Source organism: Zingiber officinale, chromosome 11A, assembly GCF_018446385.1.
Source record: "Zingiber officinale cultivar Zhangliang chromosome 11A, Zo_v1.1, whole genome shotgun sequence".
In the NCBI taxonomy this organism is placed as follows: domain Eukaryota; kingdom Viridiplantae; phylum Streptophyta; class Magnoliopsida; order Zingiberales; family Zingiberaceae; genus Zingiber; species Zingiber officinale.
The window spans coordinates 28,759,567-28,777,737 of NC_056006.1; the positions used below are offsets into that span (position 1 = coordinate 28,759,567).

The following is an 18,171-nucleotide window of genomic DNA, read 5'->3' on the forward strand; positions in this document are numbered from 1 at the left end:
TTTATATATACTAATATCACATTTATATGATAATGATAGAGTATTGAGATAAAAGTAAAAAATTATACGAAAAATAGCCCTAAAAGTCGTTTTAAATCGAATTTTCGAATTATCTGAGTCGGACTCGAATTAATCGGGTTGGTCGGATTTGGATTCAGGTGTAGGTATTTTAGATTGAACTCGTATTCAGGTCGAGTTCATGTTGGATTTGAAAAAAAATAACTCAACCTGACCCATCCAAATTGACACCCTTAACCATGAGTTCGCGGTTGCTCGCGGTTTGGTTGTGAATCATGGCCCTTTCTTCTTTCTATTTTTCTCCTTTTTAACTTTACTATTTCTGACAAGTTTTCTTATAACCAACCAAAGAAAACCCGCTATCTGTTCTATATTCAAGAGTGAACTTAAAGCAACATGAGTTTCAGACATTCAATCGATAAACAGATCATTTCGGAAGGTAAGAAACTAACAACTTTAAACCTCTACTAAATAACCCACGGAAAAACAAAGAAACAGAAAAATAGTTAAACAAGTGTTTACCATCTGTAGCCAGCAAACTTCAAATCCATTACAGATGATCTCAGTTCAACACGCATAAAGAGTTCTACACAGCAGTATAAATAAAAATACAAGGAAGCAGCCACAAGTAACACAGGACTTCAATCTTCTTCTCTCTCTGGAGGAAGACCACAAGGCAACAGCATTTTCTGCAACAAGAGACACGTTATCTTGCTGTAATCATCTTGTTGCAAAAGGAATATAAATGGCAAAGAAGTCCAAATTACAGCACTTAAATACACTGTTAGAAAAACACAAAGAACTAGTGGATCTAGCTTGGCATGTGTAATCACCCAAGACTACTGATATAAGCTAAGACAGAAGAAAACTACTCAATCTTATTAAAATAAACCAGTCCACAAATCAGAGAACTGAAATGATAGCTTTGTTGTTCTCTCATGCCAATCAGCTGCACATATGCAGGGTAATGTTTTCGAACTACCGCCACCAACCTAACCAATCAAGAACCTCCATATGATCTCAACAAATGGCAAATAAAGTCTACAACTTTTGAGAGAAGTTCAACTCATTTGTAGGTACAAAAAGCAGGAATTTTATCGACTTACGAATTAGCATCACAAGAACATATGTGGATGGTGAGTCACTTAGCTATCTGTCACATAACATCAATTTCATATATTACAGATAAAAGGATACCATAATTTTTCCTCTACGATGCACATCTGTGATGGACACATACATAATTAATATAAAGAAAGAAAACAAAACCAAAATCTATGATAAAAAAAAAATCATTTGTTTCATTTATTCATCAACAAAAGGCAAAAGTACATGATATCATGCATTTATGATGCATAACTAACTTCTATTGAACTTAAATGGGTAGCTGACTATTAATATAAATAATAGATGAAGAAGTAGGATCTAGCCTCACTTGCATAAAATTGTAGCGTTGTCTTTCAATGGATTCATTTTCAGCAACAGAAAAATAGGCCAAGATAGGGTAGTGGCCAATGTATGATGCATAACTGTCGCGTTGGATATTCACACCCCATTCGCTGAAGGACACAAGGAAGATATATTTGAATTATTTTTATGCATTCAATTTATATATGACAAATAGATAGCAACTTTGCAAGTAAGATTTGGGAATTTACAATCTATTTAAGTCTGCATGCCATGTTCCAACATATTTAGCTTGAAGATGCTCTAGCTGAGAATTGATGTTGAATCTGTCGCTTGCCTATGTGGACAAAGTTCTATGAGATCTTTACTACTAGAAAAAATAATGATAGCTTCACTGAATTACAATTACATCTATTCAATTGAACAAAAATTTAGAAAAATTGAAAATGTACCATTAAGGTTATACTAAAATAAACATCCCAGATACATCAATGGATTGTTGTTGGGCATTCCTCCTACGTAGAGGAGGAACAGAGACCAATGGATGAATGAAAATCATCAAATATTACTAACTGAAGGGCAATCCTACTGTGATAAATAGTCTGAACTGTTTGACAGATGACTTAATTGAAGGTTAAGAATAATTGTGACAAAAAAATACCTACTATTTGAGTGTTGATGTTAGGATAAGCTTAGCATTAGCATAGAGACAAGCGATGATGTCTGATCAGCAAAACCACAAGCCATATAAGGTAGTCTCAATAAAATATGATGTGAAATAGACGGAACAAAAGTTCAGGTTAAGGTCACAATCAGGCCCACAATTCATTTAACATAGTCCCAGGTATGTGACTGAGGGTTCTTCTGGATAGGGCTGTAAATGAACCAAATGTTCGTGAACAAGCTTGATGTTCAGCTTGACAAGAGTTTATTTATGTTTGCTCAATATACACAATATCAATTAAATAAACAAGCTTGAACAGCTCGTTAAACTAAACAAACAAATTTGAACACATATGTGTTCAACTGTTCGTAAACAACGTTCATGAATAATTTTCGTAAACCATATTTATTAATAAAACTTTTATCAATATGCTAAATAAACAAAATAAAATTAAAAAAATAAATAACTTTGAAATATCAAACTTAATAACTAATCAAACAATCAACGTGCCTGAATTGAAAGTTCGATAACATCTAAACGAACTAAACTCGAACCAAACTCAAGTCATGCTTGAATTGAGAGCTCAATAACATCTAAACGAACCAAGCTCAAGTCAAGCTTAAAACAAACTCAAGCTCATAAAAAATAAACCAAGCCAAGCTTGAACAATCATTTCAAAGGCTTGGTTCATTTTAAACTCAGCTCGGCTTGATTCGGTTATCTTATCAAATAAGCTTGAATACCCTAAAGCTCGGCTCGGCTTGTTTACAATCCTACTTCTGGAAATTAACATGCCTACAACTGCTATCTCCATGACTTTGCCTCATGATGCCTAAATTGTTACATGTGCATGTGCTAAGGTTTAATCCTAAGAAGTAGTGGGCACAAGGATGGTGCACTAAAGCAGCTTGTTTGTGGGATAAAATGCATATAAACACATTGGAGGACATGATGAAGAAGAGAGAGGCATATGGTGCAAGTATTTATATATTCTTTTAGAATAGCAAGTTTATACCATAGTTTTAAAAGCCCCTGGTTGAGCCGCATAATAAGCAACCTAGCTAATTTTTGAAGGGATAGCATGGCGACCGCATATGGCATATGTAGTCTACATATGCAGTTGAAAAAACTTATTTGGTTCATTTGCATTAATATGAACTGAACCAAATTAACTTAAACCCTAAGCTACTATATTTAGTAGCTTGTAGCACATACCATTTTAATACTGACTAAATATTCACATACCACATGTGTTTTTACAATAGGTTGACACGTACCACTTGCTATGCTTTTTCAAACCTTGGTTTATATGGTCAGTCACCCATGGTTTCTTCCTATTTTTTTTTTTATCATTTTGTACTTCAGTGCTTGTTATCTTGTTAAGTATCAGCATCAGTTGGTATTTGGCATGTCTCCTTGATCTTTCACATTTGTAGTGCTACAAAGTGATCTGATCACTAACCAAGAATGAATATGGCTGAGGAATATTGAGGCATACAAAATCATAGGTAGTAATGAAAATTCTGATTTACCACACTTAAATCCATTAAATTATTTTGAGTTTGATTTTCTCATTCCCCTCCCTGGTACCACAAAATCTTTGCTTCATTCTGAAGAAATGACATTTCTTTCGGTTCATTTTTTTTCCATACAAAAACAGGTAAATAGATAGACCTCAGAGAGGCATTAGCAGAGGAGCTAGCATAGGAGAAGTGTGAAATCGAGCAAGTCTCCTTGGTTCTGGCTTCCTTTCAGAGTTGCAAGAGCCCCAACAACAATAGCCACTACCATCGTGTCTACCACATCAAGTCTTGATGTGGGATCTCCGTTCCTCAAACTTGTGTAACGTCCGCAGCACCACGAGTACTTCAACTTGAATTTCTATATATGTATAAAAAAGTATCTTTCTGATTTTGAGGTTTCGGTATATGTTATCCTTCGAAATCCATGTGGTTCTTTCCGGTTAGCGGCTAGTTCCTGGCAATGTAACCGAAGTTGAGCGTTAGCAACCTTCGGCTACAAATCATGGCCGCCGTTCGATTCGTTGAATCCGAAAACGAGGTTGAGCAACCCCTTGTAGTTGGCCTTGTCAAGGTTGTCCCTAGACTCCATCATAGCTTCTCCCCTTGTGTTTTTTTTTTTTGCTAGAGAAGGGGAGATATCTATTTCAAGCCGTAGGTAATCTGGTTAATGGTGTTGTCTTCGATTTTGAATCAAATCTGGAAGAAGGTTCACCCTTTTTTTGCAAGAAAAGGAAGACAAAGATAATTTTATATATATATATATATAGAAATTCAAGTTGAAGTACTAGTGGAGCTGCGGACGTTACACAAGTTAGAGGAACGGAGATCCCACATCAAGACTTGATGTGGTAGACGCGATGGTAGTGGCTATTGTTGTTGAGGCTCTTGCAACTCTGAAAGGAAGCTAGAACCAAGGAGACTTGCTCGATTTCACACTTCTCCTATGCTAGCTCCTCTGCTAATGCCTCTCATGAACCGAAAGAAATGTCATTTCTTCAGAATGAAGCAAAGATTTTGTGGTACCAGGGAGGGGAATGAGAAAATCAAACTCAAAAGAATTTAATGGATTTAAGTGTGGTAAATCAGAATTTTCATTACTACCTATGATTTTGTATGCCTCAATATTCCTCAGCCATATTCATTCTTGGTCAGTGATCAGATCACTTTGTAGCACTACAAATGTGAAAGATCAAGGAGACAAACCAAATACCAACTGATGCTAATACTTAACAAGATAACAAGCACTGAAGTACAAAATGATAAAAAAAAAAATAGGAAGAAACCATGGGTGACTGACCATATAAACCAAGGTTTGAAAAAGCATAGCAAATGGTACCTGTCAACCTATTGCAAAAAACACATGTCGTATGTGAATATTTAGACAGTATTAAAATGGTACGTGCTACAAGCTACTAAATATAGTAGCTTAGGGTTTAAGTCAATTTGGTTCGGTTTATATTAATGCAAATGAACCAAATAAATTTTTTCAACTGCATATGTAGACTACATATGCCATATGCGGTCGCCATGGTACCCCTTCAAAAATTAGCTAGGTGGCTTATTATGCAGCTAAACCAGGGACTGTAACAAGCTATTTCAATAACAAGAGCATATAAGAGCTTAAATCCTATTGCTTCACACAAGAAATTCACTTCAACGTGAGGATTTTTCAATCCTCCAAAACTAAATCAGTCAACTACCCTTTATAAAAGAATCCACACAAAATTCGCAAACCATCACAAAACCAAACCAATAACCGAACTTCACACCATCACCACAGCCCTCTACAATGGTGCATCAACATCAAACCTCCAAGGAAACAGGACGAAATCGCATGGAAAACCAAACTGAAACCTCAGCTATCAGAGAGCAGATCAACACTATTTAGAACAGCAGGAAGAGTAAAAGATATAAATCATCAAGGTTTAAGCCATCAACAGTCTATCTGAAGCTTTCGGAATCCCAAGAAGCAAGAAAATCATCCTCAAAATTGACTCGAAAACCCCATGGGAACCAAAACCAAATCCAGAGCTCTACAGAAACTCAACACGCAACTTATATCTCTATTTAACCTCTCAGCCAGACATTCAAACAAACAGGTAGCATACAGAGAGCTCGCAACTTCAACGACATGGAGATAATCGGAACCAACCCAATCACAGCCAAGCAAACACCACGAAAACCATAAACAGAACAATCCCACTGACAACCGAACTCCAACCATACAAATGCACTAGCGAATTCTAGAAAACATGTGTACCCGGCGAGAACTGCAATGAAACCTCAAGGCGATTCAAAACTCCACAGTGGGGAAACCCAAATCAAAACCAGGACCCCACAAAACCTTTAAGTCGAGACATAAGCACCACGAGAAGAACCACAAAGCCGAACTATACCATTCCCAGTTGCAAACACTGAAATCCGTTGCGAAATCTCGAAAAAAATCACGAAACAGAGCATGAACACGAAAAGAACTAGAATCGCGTCACATTCAATCGATCAGGGCAACGAACAAGCAAATTCCCTTCTCAGCACCGAGACTATCAGAATGTTCTTAACCTAGCAGAACACGAATTCGTGAGACGAAGCCATAGAACCACAGGAAACCCCAAATCGCACTTCATTCAACTCAAAACAACTTCGTAGCAAGCTATCAGACTTACCTAGGCTCCTATCATTTACCTTATGGATCTCACATCATCAAATCGACATGTACTTGCCTTACTCATTCCTCCGTCGAAGCCTCAACTCAGTCGTAGCTGTGCCGCCGGTGTGGTGGTCGATGGACTCCCCGCCTGCTCACAAGCTTCCGCAGACCCGCCGGAGTAGTGTGACTCTCGATCGGGGATCTGAGCTCGGTGGAGAGCCCGACTGAGACCAACGAGAGTGAAGAGAAAGAAGTGACGGCGATATCTGGCACAGTGGCTGGGTGTGGGGGAAATGGGTTGAGCTAAGCTTTTATACCTAGGTCTTAATGCTTAGGGCAATTAATCCGTAACCTAGGTAATTATAATTCATCAACTCCCAATGTTAATCCCTTTGTTAAATAGTTTCATGATGTCATACCAGTTCATCTAAAATTCCTAAATATCATAGAAAATTTTATGAATGTTTTCCTTTATTATCGCTCATGGGATCCTAATTTATCAATTTATTTTATTTTTAATTAAATTCTGTATTCAATGTTTGGGAGACCTTACAATTCTCCCCCCTAAAAATAATTTTGTCCTCAAAATTTGACTCACCGAATAATTCCGGGTAGCGATTGCGCATAACACATTGCTAATTTCCATAAAAGAAAACTACCTAATTTTAACAGTGCATAACCAACCTAGATATCTTGAGGTAGTAATGGAATAACAACTACTTTGAAGGTGTCGAGTCCTGAGCCAACATACAAATCCAAAATACTTAGCACAATGAAGAGGAGTGAATGCATAAAAATCTAAGTCTTCCCTATTCTAATCCTGTCCAAAATCCACAGGAACATAAGAAGTAGTAAAACACTACCAATCTAAGCTTAACTCATCATAAGTTTAGATTCTGTTGAATGTATTCCAAACTAATCAAGCACGGTACTGTTAACCCAAACAGCAATTCCATTATGCACAAATTAAAACCCACACATGGAGTAAAACACCTTACACCCAGAACATTACTTCCCAATGTTCTTTCAGCCTTCTTAATTTCGATTGCAGTTTCTAGAGGCCAGTTCTGTAGCATGGCAGCATCTAATTCAACCTTACAGTTAAAGAAAAATTAACGTGTTTAGTCCACATTTTCTGAAATCTAAACGAAGCCAAGGGTGAGGAAGCAACTGATAGTTTGATCAGTAAAGGCAATGAGCAGACGCAACTCTACTCAAGTGTTCCACACCCACCACTAACTCCTTAGCATTCCAAGAAGGTGAAATTAAGACCCTATCTAGTCTTTCCAAATTTTGTTATGGGTCCATGTAAACCTACCTCCCATAAACCAACATTAAGCAAACCAGATATCATCAGAAAATTATTAAACTCACCCACTGCTCCAGACCATGAAGACATCAAAACCGAAATTCTTCATCCAAATTCACAACACAGAAAACAGAGGAACAAGATAATAACTTAAACCACGGTGCCCTAATAGTAGTCCCCGATTCATCCTTCAACCATGCTAGGATCATACCCACTCATACTTCTAGAAGGAACTAAAGCTCTATCAATCCTCGATTTTGTACAGCAAGTTTCAAAACAAAGAAGGAATCTAAATCGAAGCTTGAAACCGAATAGATCATCTATTCTGTACACATGATCCGAAAGCAAAGCAGAAAACAAAATCAAAGCTCGGAACTACTCCTACTGCAGGTGAGTAGCAACTTACCATGTTGTTTCTTGGACTTACAGCCGAGGAAGACCTTTAGGGTTTCGGAGAAACCGCAAGACTCGGCAATTTCTTCTCGTCACCATGCTCTCCTCAACGGGGTGCTCGCGACGGTGGAAAAACCCCTCGGAAAGACCCCTTGGTCGGCCGCCGGAGAGAAGACCTAGCCTCGGCTTCGTCTTCGCCCGAGAAGGAATCGCCGTCGCTCGCGAATGGGAGGGAGGAAGAAATTAGGTCACAGTAAATTAATCCCTAAGTTCTCTTTTTATAACTACGTATTCTGTTAACCAACTACTACTTAAATAAAATTCGCTCTCTCTTTTCTCTCTTTAATCACAAAACATCCGCTGAACTCTTGGTTAGCCGAATCAACTTAAAGCTTCGGTTCGAGTCCGAGGTCGCGGGTTCGGATTTGAACCCGCGACCTCGAAATATATTTCCGCTGCGTATTACTCGAAAGTTTTCTGAAACGAACATAAAAGCCACGAGTGCTATTCACCCCCCGTCTAGCGCTTTCGATCCAACAATTGATATCAAAGCGGGGTCACTTTGATTTGGTGCAACCATCAGTCAAGTAATTTTTTCATGGTGTTTTTTTTAATTTTTCGGAGTGATCGGAATCAGGATTTTTGCCGCCTTCCGATCCAGTTTTTTCGTAATTGAATTTTTTCTCGAAGTTGGTGCAACACCACTCGATATCGCATTTTTATCCTTCTTTTAACCCGCACTACTAATTCAGGATCAAGTCCTAGGACAAGTTTTTATGGTTTTCTTTGTGTGAGAGATTTCATTTTTATGGCTCTCCAAGAAGGCTATAGCACTGCCCGCCCACCGCTCTTCACCGGAGAAGACTTCGGCTACTGGAAGGGCCGAATGGAGTCGTACCTTCAAACTCATTTCAAAGTATGGATGATCGTCAAAACTGACCTTGAACTTCCAACTGACGACAACGACAAACCGATATCATGCGAGAATTGGGATGCAACTCTGATAAAGAAGGTAGAAACAAACGCTAAAGCAGCAACATGTACACTTTAGTGCGGCCTAACCAAGGAGGACCGTGTCGGCCCGTTCTCGAACACCAAAGAATTATGGTAAAATCTGATCGAGTTGCACGAGGGCAAGCCCAACACAAAGGTAAGTAAGCATGACTTACCACTTAATAAATTATATAATATTAAAATGCAGGAAGGTGAGACGGCTAGCCAGCTTCATGCCCGTATACAAGATCTGCTCAACGAACTCCACACAATCAGACAGAAAGTGGAGAACCGCGACATCCTAAGGTACGCCCTAAATGCCTTTCCGAGGAATATCTTGTGGGCATCCATGGTAGATGCTTATAAGATATCCAAGGATTTATCTTTAATTAAAATTGATGAATTATTTTCTGAATTTGAATTACATAAACAAATTAATGCTCGATCGGTCGAGAAGGGTATTGCCTTAATTGCAGGTACAAGAAGAACCCCAGAACCTAAAACGAAGCATAGAACCGAACCCGAGTCCAAAGACGAATCGGACTCAGAAGACGACGACGAGATTACTGCTGAATTAGTAAAGCTCATATGAAAGATATGCAAAAAGAAGAATGTGACTTAATCAAATTCGAAGGTCAAGACTAGAGTCACCTGCTACGGTTATAACAAAAAGGGGCACTACAAGTCAGATTGTCCAAACCAGAAACAACAAAGAAGGAAGGTGTTGAAAGCAACATGGTCCGAATCATCAGACGAGTCCGATGAAGAAGAACAATCAAGCTTCCTTGCACTACTGATACAAGCGAATGTTGTCGAAACTGAGTCCGAGTTCGAGTCCGATACCGAAAGTGAATCAGAAACTGAGTCCAAGAGAAGCTATGGATCCGTATCTGTTTTCGAAGGGCTCAAACCCACTATAAGTTCTCTATTTATCGAGACTCAATTAGACGATCTATAAAACTTAATTCCTTACTTGTTAAAGAAATTAGCTAAATCCAACATCCGGGTCAAGTCACTCCAAAAGGAGGTAACAACCCTTAAGAAAGTGACTAACTCCGAATCCTTGACTGACCCTATTCAGACTGAAATCTCAACTCAAGTCCAAAAGCTTGAGGAAGAGAATTCCAGCCCGAAAATTCAAGTCAAGGATTTAAAGATCACGTTGGAACGGTTTACACTAGGTTCCAAGAATCTTGATTTGATTCTTGGAAAACAAAAGACTGTATACAATCGATCCGGACTAGGATTTAGGATAAAAAGGAAATATCGTTCATATTTATCACTTGTTAATAGACCAAATAGAAAGGTAGTCCAGGCATGAGTACCCAAGTCTAACTTGATCAATCAAGTTTGACTTGGTCAATATTGGAACCCCAAGGATCAAGTCCATTACCTTGATAGACCATATCGAGGCTATGATCCAGGGGGACCCAATAGAAAAACCATCATTATAAATAAATAGAATTGTTTGATATTACTTTGTTTCTTCTGCTTTTATTATATGCTTAGATTATGATAGATTAAGAACCCAGGCATAATTTACACTTGATCGGTTAGTCCTAGGAGTTTCAAAAAGAAAATTAAATATATAATTTATTTGAAAGGCTTTATCTAGAAGTGGTGGATGATCTCATATCCAAGAAGACCTAGTACCTCGCCACAGCCTAGAAGTCAATCTTTAAAATGTGTATTTAATTGACTAATTGAAAAATCTAAGTCTAACTCAAATGTAAATTAATCCTTAGACATAACCTAAATCTAAAGATAATCATCTCACAAAAATCTATAAGGTTCCTTGCTTGGTAACTTAGACTAGGTGAGATGAACCTAGGTTTAAAATAGTTAATCAAGTAAAATTATTCATAATTATTTTTAAAATCATAATTAATTAGGTAATTATTTTAAAAATCAGAATTAATTTCATAATTATTTTAAAAATTATAATTAATTTCATAATTATTTTAAAAATCATAATTAATTTCATAATTATTTTAAAAATTATAATTAATTTCATAATTATTTTAAAAATCATAATTAATTTCGATATGATACTTAATTTCAAAATCATAATTAATTTTAAAATCTTAATTAATTTCAAAATCTTACTTAAAATTATAATTAATCTCACTTAATGTTATAATTAATTTTAAAATCATAATTAAATTATTTTCAAAAAGTTAATTATTATTAAGGTTCAAATTATAATTAATTTCAATCAAAGTATTTATTTTTTTATAATTTCAAAATTTAAAATCATTATTTACAAAATTATAATTTTCAATTCATAATTAAATTTCAAACTATTAATTATTAAAATTTCAATTTTCAAATCATATGATAATTAATTTTCGAATTATATTTAATTCAAAATCTTAATGATAATTAATTTTTAAAATCTTAATTAATTCTCAAATCATATTTTCAAATTATGATTGCAAACTTAATTAATTTTTAATTTTTAAAATTTTAATTAATTCTTAAATCATATTTTCAAATTATGATTGCAAACTTAATTAATTTTTAATTTTTAAAATTTTAAATGTTTACTCATTTGAAACTCAAACTCAAACTTATTTTAAATATCAATTTCAACATTGATAAAGACAACTCCGTCTCACACTCACTCATAAGCTAAATATGCTTGATATCATAGAATGGGTGAGATGGAAAATTATTTTATAACTTGTGTTTGTAACTTCTCATGCTTGGACTCTAGGACTCTCAAACACTTTTGGCATTAATTTAGGGGGAGTGCAAAGAAATTTGAAGCTTTTTTTTTTAAAAAAAAAAGGGCATTTTTTTTCTTATTTCAAAGTTTAAATGTTTAAAAATTTAGTTTTTTTTTAAAAGAAAAACCTTATGTGAAAAAGCAAGTACAAATTTTGAAAAAGTTTTTAAGTATGTTTTTTTTATCTAAAAACCTTTCTAGAAGCTAACTATTTTCAAAGCTAAGTTTTTATGAAAATCCTTTTTAAGTTAAGTACTTAGGCTGAACTTCTATCAAGAAAATCTTTTTAAAAGTTAAGTATTTATCAATACTTTTTAGTGTTTGTCAAAATCTTTTTAAGAGTTCAGTTTTTCAAACAACAATTATTTTCAAAACCATTTCAAATTTAGTTAAATATTTTTCAAAAGCTTTTCAAATTTAGCTAAGTATTTTTCAAAACCATTTTAAAAATACTTCAAAACTGTACAATAACAAAAGAGATAAACCAAACAGATTTGATCCTAAACCTTTAGAAAACTTTAGCTATTTAGTGATACGGAGATATCAAGGATTAACTCTACCATAATCTGTCCGAACCCTTATTACATCAAGAGAAAGCAAATTTAAAGGTAGATCAGGTTCTGTACAGTAGCAAAGAAACAACAGAAAACTCGAATATAATCTGTTCATTGCTGTTTACTTGGCAACAAAGGGTTTAGAACTGCATATTTAAAGGAAATCTAAAGCCTTGTATTACAATGCTTTCCATAAATTATCTATTAGCAAATCTGTACTGTTAAAGAAACTAAATACTTAATAAATCTACACATTCTGAATTGTTTCCAACCAAGCAAAGCATAAGGAAAGGGTGCTTCTATCAAACTAAAACTCACTGGAATTTTGGATCCTATATAACTCGTTTCGTTTGTTTAGAACTATCACTTCTATTTTCTTGCAATTGCTACACCCAAAACTAAAGCTGTTTATGTCAATTGCTTAGCACGAACAAAACTAAAAGTAAGCTCCTTTGTTCGCGCCCCTACTGTAACACAAATCAAGCTATAATCTGCTGAAATTTAAAAGAAAACCCATGTAAAACTTGTTCAACAATATTTCCTCAACCTGCAATGTTGATTGTGTCTGTGTGTCTCGGCATAGTTGCTCAACCAGTAAATAGCATATAGACATAGCAAGAGTGTAACCTAATTTAAACAAATTATTCAGTACCAACAGTGGATCATGCACTATATGATTCTTACTAAGGCACACCAAAAGTTTGTTAATTGTCCCTTCCTTTGGTTTGAGGTTATTCTCCAACACGTTTACCAACCAAACCATGGCTTCTTCAACCTTGCCAACCTTGCAGAACCCATCCACGACAAAATCATTTGTGCAAACTAAAGGCTCTAAATTCTAAACCATTTCAAGCTTACTGTCGAGCAACAACAACTAAAACTGCAAGCTAATTGTAATCCACAACTCCAAATCCATTCAATGAGACATAACAGAATCGAACAGGATCTGGCATAATTAAAAGATCAAAACCTTATAGCCTAAAATCATGCTTCATTCAATCCTTGCAGAATTTAACAGAACAACTTCGATATCATTACAACTACAACAGATTCCGAAATCTACAAAGTCCTACATGAACCGATCATGCCTACTAAGGTAACAAATAGCAAGGGTTTGAGTCAAAACCTAGAAATACTAATTACGAAGCTTTGAAGGAAATCTAATCCACCTGCTTGAACTAAACTAACCCTTCCCTTTCTTTCTTTAGAGTTCACGACAGCAAACAAAAACAAGTTCCTTCATGGAAAAACTCAAGAAAACAAGAAAACACCAAAGCAAAAATCGGAGCAACTCTTACCGCAGGTGAGTAGCAACTTACCATGCGATTTCTTGGACTTACAGCCGAAGAGGAAGGCTCTAGGGTTTCGGGTGAGCTCCAAATCTCGACGATTTTGGCCCCCTCTTCGTGCTCCCGGCTTCTCCTCGACGCAAGGATCACGACGGTGAAGAAATCTTTGGAGAATGCCCTCGCCGCCCGCCGGAACGCCCCTTGCTTGCTGCTACGGTTTCGCCCGACGAGAAGCGCCGATGCGAACGTGAGAGGAGAAGAGAGGTTCGGATGAGAAAAGTTTAGGGTTCGAGAAAAAAACTTAAGCCTTTTCTTATAACTAAGATTTTTATTAATTACTATACCTTAAATATTATTCACTCTTTTATAAATTATCATCTGCCGCCAGCACAGCTGGTCAGGCGGGTTTTGCTCGGGTTAAAGGCCATGGCTTCGATCCCTCAGCCGCGAATTTTTTATTCCAATTTATTTCCGATTTCTTAACTACTGCTTAAATATATTTCACTACCTAATTTATCAACAACGACCGTCAGCACATTTGGTCGGTCGGGTTTTGACCGAATCAAAGGTCGCTGGTTCAAATCTCGGTTTGGATATTTTTTTGTCAAAACTTCTTTCGTTTAGTAAAAATACCAAACGACCTTCAAAAATTGTATAAAAATATTCTAAAAATTTCTAAAAATCTCTAGAATTTTTCTGTAGCATTTTAAAATTACTTTTGGGACTCGAAAGGGAGAAATTTGGGTTGTTACAATTCCCCATACCTTATAAAAAGTTTATCCTCGAACTTAGACTAATCCTGGATACCTCTGTCTTATACTGTCCTTTACTAGTGGTACTTTTTTGCTTCTTAGATTCTTAACTTCTCTGTCCATCATCACCTATATCGCATTTTACCCATTAGTGGTTCTTGAAAGACTTGTTATAAAGTCTCTGGAGACCATTGGTGCATTAGTCACACCAATTGGCATGACTACAAATTCGTAGTGCCTATATCTGGTCCTGGAAACTGTTCTAAGTGTATCACTTTCTTTCACTTTCAACTGATGGTACTCAAAGCGAAGGTCTGCTTTAGAGAACTCTATTGTCCTCTTTAGCTGATCAAATAGATCATCTATTCTGGAAAGAGAATACTTGTCCTTAACTGTTACTTTGTTCAGCGCTCTAAAATCTATGCACATCCGCATAGATCCGTCTTTCTTCTTAACGAACAACTCTGGAGTTCCCCGAGGTGAATGACTAGGGCGGATGAAACCCTTGTCAAGTAGCTCCTAAAATTGTTCTTGTAACTCTTTTAGCTCTGCTAGAGAAATTCGGTACGGAGCTTTTGAAATTGAGCTAGTGTCAGGAACCAATTCAATTTCAAACTCTACTCCTCTGTTGGGAGATAGTTCAGGTAACTCTTCTAGAAATACTTCTGGATATTCACAGACTACCCGAACGTCCTCCTGCTTGGGTCTTTCTTGTTATCATTGTCCTTCTAGTTCTAATTACTTAACTGGGTTTTCTGACTCCCCACTGTCTTGTCCTCTATCTTGACGTCTAGTTATGCCAAGAAAAAGACTTGATATCTTCTCAATCCTTTCTAAACATTCTTATGTATATGTATAAAAGAGAAACAAAACTTTTATCTTACTAAAGTGCATATAAGCAATCACTACATACTACAAATAAAAAAAAACATAAAAGGAAGAACTTAAATACTTTCTTACTTGAAGACGACAAAGATGGTGCTGATGTGTGATGCTGGAGAATGGGGACTGCTCTGATACCAACTGTACAATAACAAAACCGAAAGAAAGGGAAGGGTTAGTTTAGTTCAAGCAGGTGGATTAGATTTCCTTCAAAGCTTTGTAATTAGTATTTCCAGGTTTTGACTCAAACCCTTGCTGTTTGTTACCTTAGTAGGCATGATCGGTTCATGTAGGACTTTGTAGATTTCGGAATCTGTTGTAGTTGTAATGATATCGAAGTTGTTCTATTAAATTCTGCAAGGATTGAATGAAGCATGATTTTAGGCTATAAGGTTTTGATCTTTTAATTATGCCAGATCCTGTTCGATTCTGTTATGTCTCATTGAATGGATTTGGAGTTGTGGATTACAATTAGCTTGCAGTTTTAGTTGTTGTTGCTCGACAGTAAGCTTGAAATGGTTTAGAATTTGGAGCCTTTAGTTTGCACAAATGATTTTGTCGTGGATGGGTTCTACAAGGTTGGCAAGGTTGAAGAAGCCATGGTTTGGTTGGTAAACGTGTTGGAGAATAACCTCAAACCAAAGGAAGGGACAATTAACAAACTTTTGGTGTGCCTTAGTAAGAATCATATAGTGCATGATCCACTGTTGGTACTGAATAATTTGTTTAAATTAGGTTACACTCTTGCTATGTCTGTATGCTATTTACTGGTTGAGCAACTATGCCGAGACACACAGACACAATCAACATTGCAGGTTGAGGAAATATTGTTGAACAAGTTTTACATGGGTTTTCTTTTAAATTTCAGCAGATTATAGCTTGATTTGTGTTACAGTAGGGGCGCGAACAGAGGAGCTTACTTTTAGTTTTGTTCGTGCTAAGCAATTGACATAAACGGCTTTAGTTTTGGGTGTAGCAATTGCAAGAAAATAGAAGTGATAGTTCTAAACAAATGAAACGAGTTATATAGGATCCAAAATTCCAGTGAGTTTTAGTTTGATAGAAGCACCCTTTCCTTATGCTTTGCTTGGTTGGAAACAATTCAGAATGTGTAGATTTATTAAGTATTTAGTTTCTTTAACAATACAGATTTGCTAATAGATAATTTATGGAAAGCATTGTAGTACAAGGCTTTAGATTTCCTTTAAATATGCAGTTCTAAACCCTTTGTTGCCAAGTAAACAGCAATGAACAGATTATATTCGAGTTTTCTGTTGTTTCTTTGCTACTGTACAGAACCTGATCTACCTTTAAATTTGCTTTCTCTTGATGTAATAAGGGTTCGGACAGATTATGGTAGAATTAATCCTTGATATCTCCGTATCACTAAATAGCTAAAGTTTTCTAAAGGTTTATGATCAAATCTTTTTGGTTTATCTCTTTTGTTATTGTACAGTTTTGAAGTGTAAATTTACTTGATGACCAAGGAATTCAATGAGATTGTCTTGTTATGTGGAAGATCCAATTAGTTCTCTAGTAGCTTAATCTAGTTTCTTTTATTTTAGTCTTAGTGCATGAGTGCTTGATTGCTTCAATTGCTATAATCCAAACCCTAGATTCAGCTAGTGCTTATGGCTTTAGAATTTCAGTCTAGGTCTTGTTGATTATTCCAAGCACACAGATTTAAGTTTTCATACCGCCACAACATGCATGAGATGGTTTAGTTTTAGTTTCCTATATATATGAAATGGATAGTTTAGTCTCCGGTATTGGTGTTTTAATTTCCATTTTTAGTTGCTGAGGCATATGTTTAGAGTCAGCTAGTTTAGTCCTTTTTAATACGAAGCATGCAGTGTAGGTTTTAATTCCAACAAGTGTTAGATTTAGTTTAAGTTTGTATGATATGCAGACTTTCATAGGTATTGCTTGCATATTTTGATAAGTATTGAATGCAGAACTCCAATCCTAAAACAGATTTTTATTAAGCTTAATATACAGAATTTTATTAGCATAGTAGGCAGATTTTTGGTTTAAGCATTTCAAAGTTAGAATTTGCTTAAACATTTCAGTTCTTTTTAAAAGAAGCATTCTTTTAGAAGTATTATCAAGCATAAGAAAGATAAAGAAAAGCAAGAAAAAGGCCAAGGCCTTAAGTAGATCCCAAAGTCAGGACTTTAGGGATTTTTGGCACACAAGGTGCTTATTAAAATGCCAAGGCATTATATATTAGAAGTATTAAAAGATAATAAGTATTTTACTTTTATCAGTGGCACTGTACTGGACTCTCAGTTGTCCTTGGGTTGAGCTCCCATAGTCGTCCCTAGGTTTAGATAACCTAGTAGTAACGGCACGGCCGACGGTCGACGGTCGACGACCCGAGGGTCGCCAAATGGACCGCCAAATGGGCCGCCAAATGGGTCGGGTCATTACAATAGTAAAAGCAAGTACAGTTGCCGGGCCCAAGAGAAGTTGATTATTATTTTGAAGTATTATAAGTATACGTTTTTGAACGAGTAAAATAAGTTTCACATAAGCATAAAAGTATTAAAGGATAAGTTTTTAACAAGTGAGATAAAAGAATAAGATTAGAACAAATGAATTAAGTTTACTTTGTTTTAAAATCAGCAAGTTTAGTTTTCTTTCATGCTAGCATATTATTTAGATTAGCTTACTGTTCTTTGCTATTAGAAGAGCATGGGTAGCTTTACATGTTTAGCATTTCAGTATGTTTGTTTCTTTTACTAGTAGATGAGCATGAATAGTTTTCCTTTTGAGCATTCAGTTTTAGTTTTCAGTATATTCACATGCATATCGAGTTTTTGTGAGTAGGATAGCGCTTACTAAGCATTTTGCTTATAGATTGCATTTCCTCTTATGCTAGGACTATGGGAGAGGCTTGGGATGTTGTTGAGTTTTTCGCATTGTAGTGATTAATAAACATTGAGAATGCATTTTGAGTTCCATGTCATTTGGATTGTTTTATCGTGTTTTGCGAAAGTTGGTTATTTTGAT

General features: G+C 35.8%; 1 protein-coding gene across 2 annotated transcripts; it reads right to left on the reverse strand.

Moving 5' to 3' along the window:
* Positions 1-501: 501 nt before the first annotated feature.
* Positions 502-13,757, reverse strand: LOC122031910 (uncharacterized protein At4g14342-like). Of its 2 annotated transcripts, none has more exons than XM_042591136.1 (4): positions 13,556-13,757; positions 1,677-1,762; positions 1,454-1,577; positions 502-707 (listed from the first exon to the last, which is right to left on the reverse strand). In XM_042591136.1, exons 1-4 carry the CDS (start codon positions 13,556-13,558, stop codon positions 660-662), a joined length of 261 nt encoding a protein of 86 aa, XP_042447070.1. In that variant the 5' UTR covers positions 13,559-13,757; the 3' UTR covers positions 502-659. The 2 variants fall into 2 exon arrangements, with proteins under 2 accessions (XP_042447070.1, XP_042447068.1); XM_042591134.1 differs by lacking the exon at positions 13,556-13,757 and adding an exon at positions 6,333-6,558.
* Between the last annotated feature and the right edge of the window lie 4,414 nt (positions 13,758-18,171).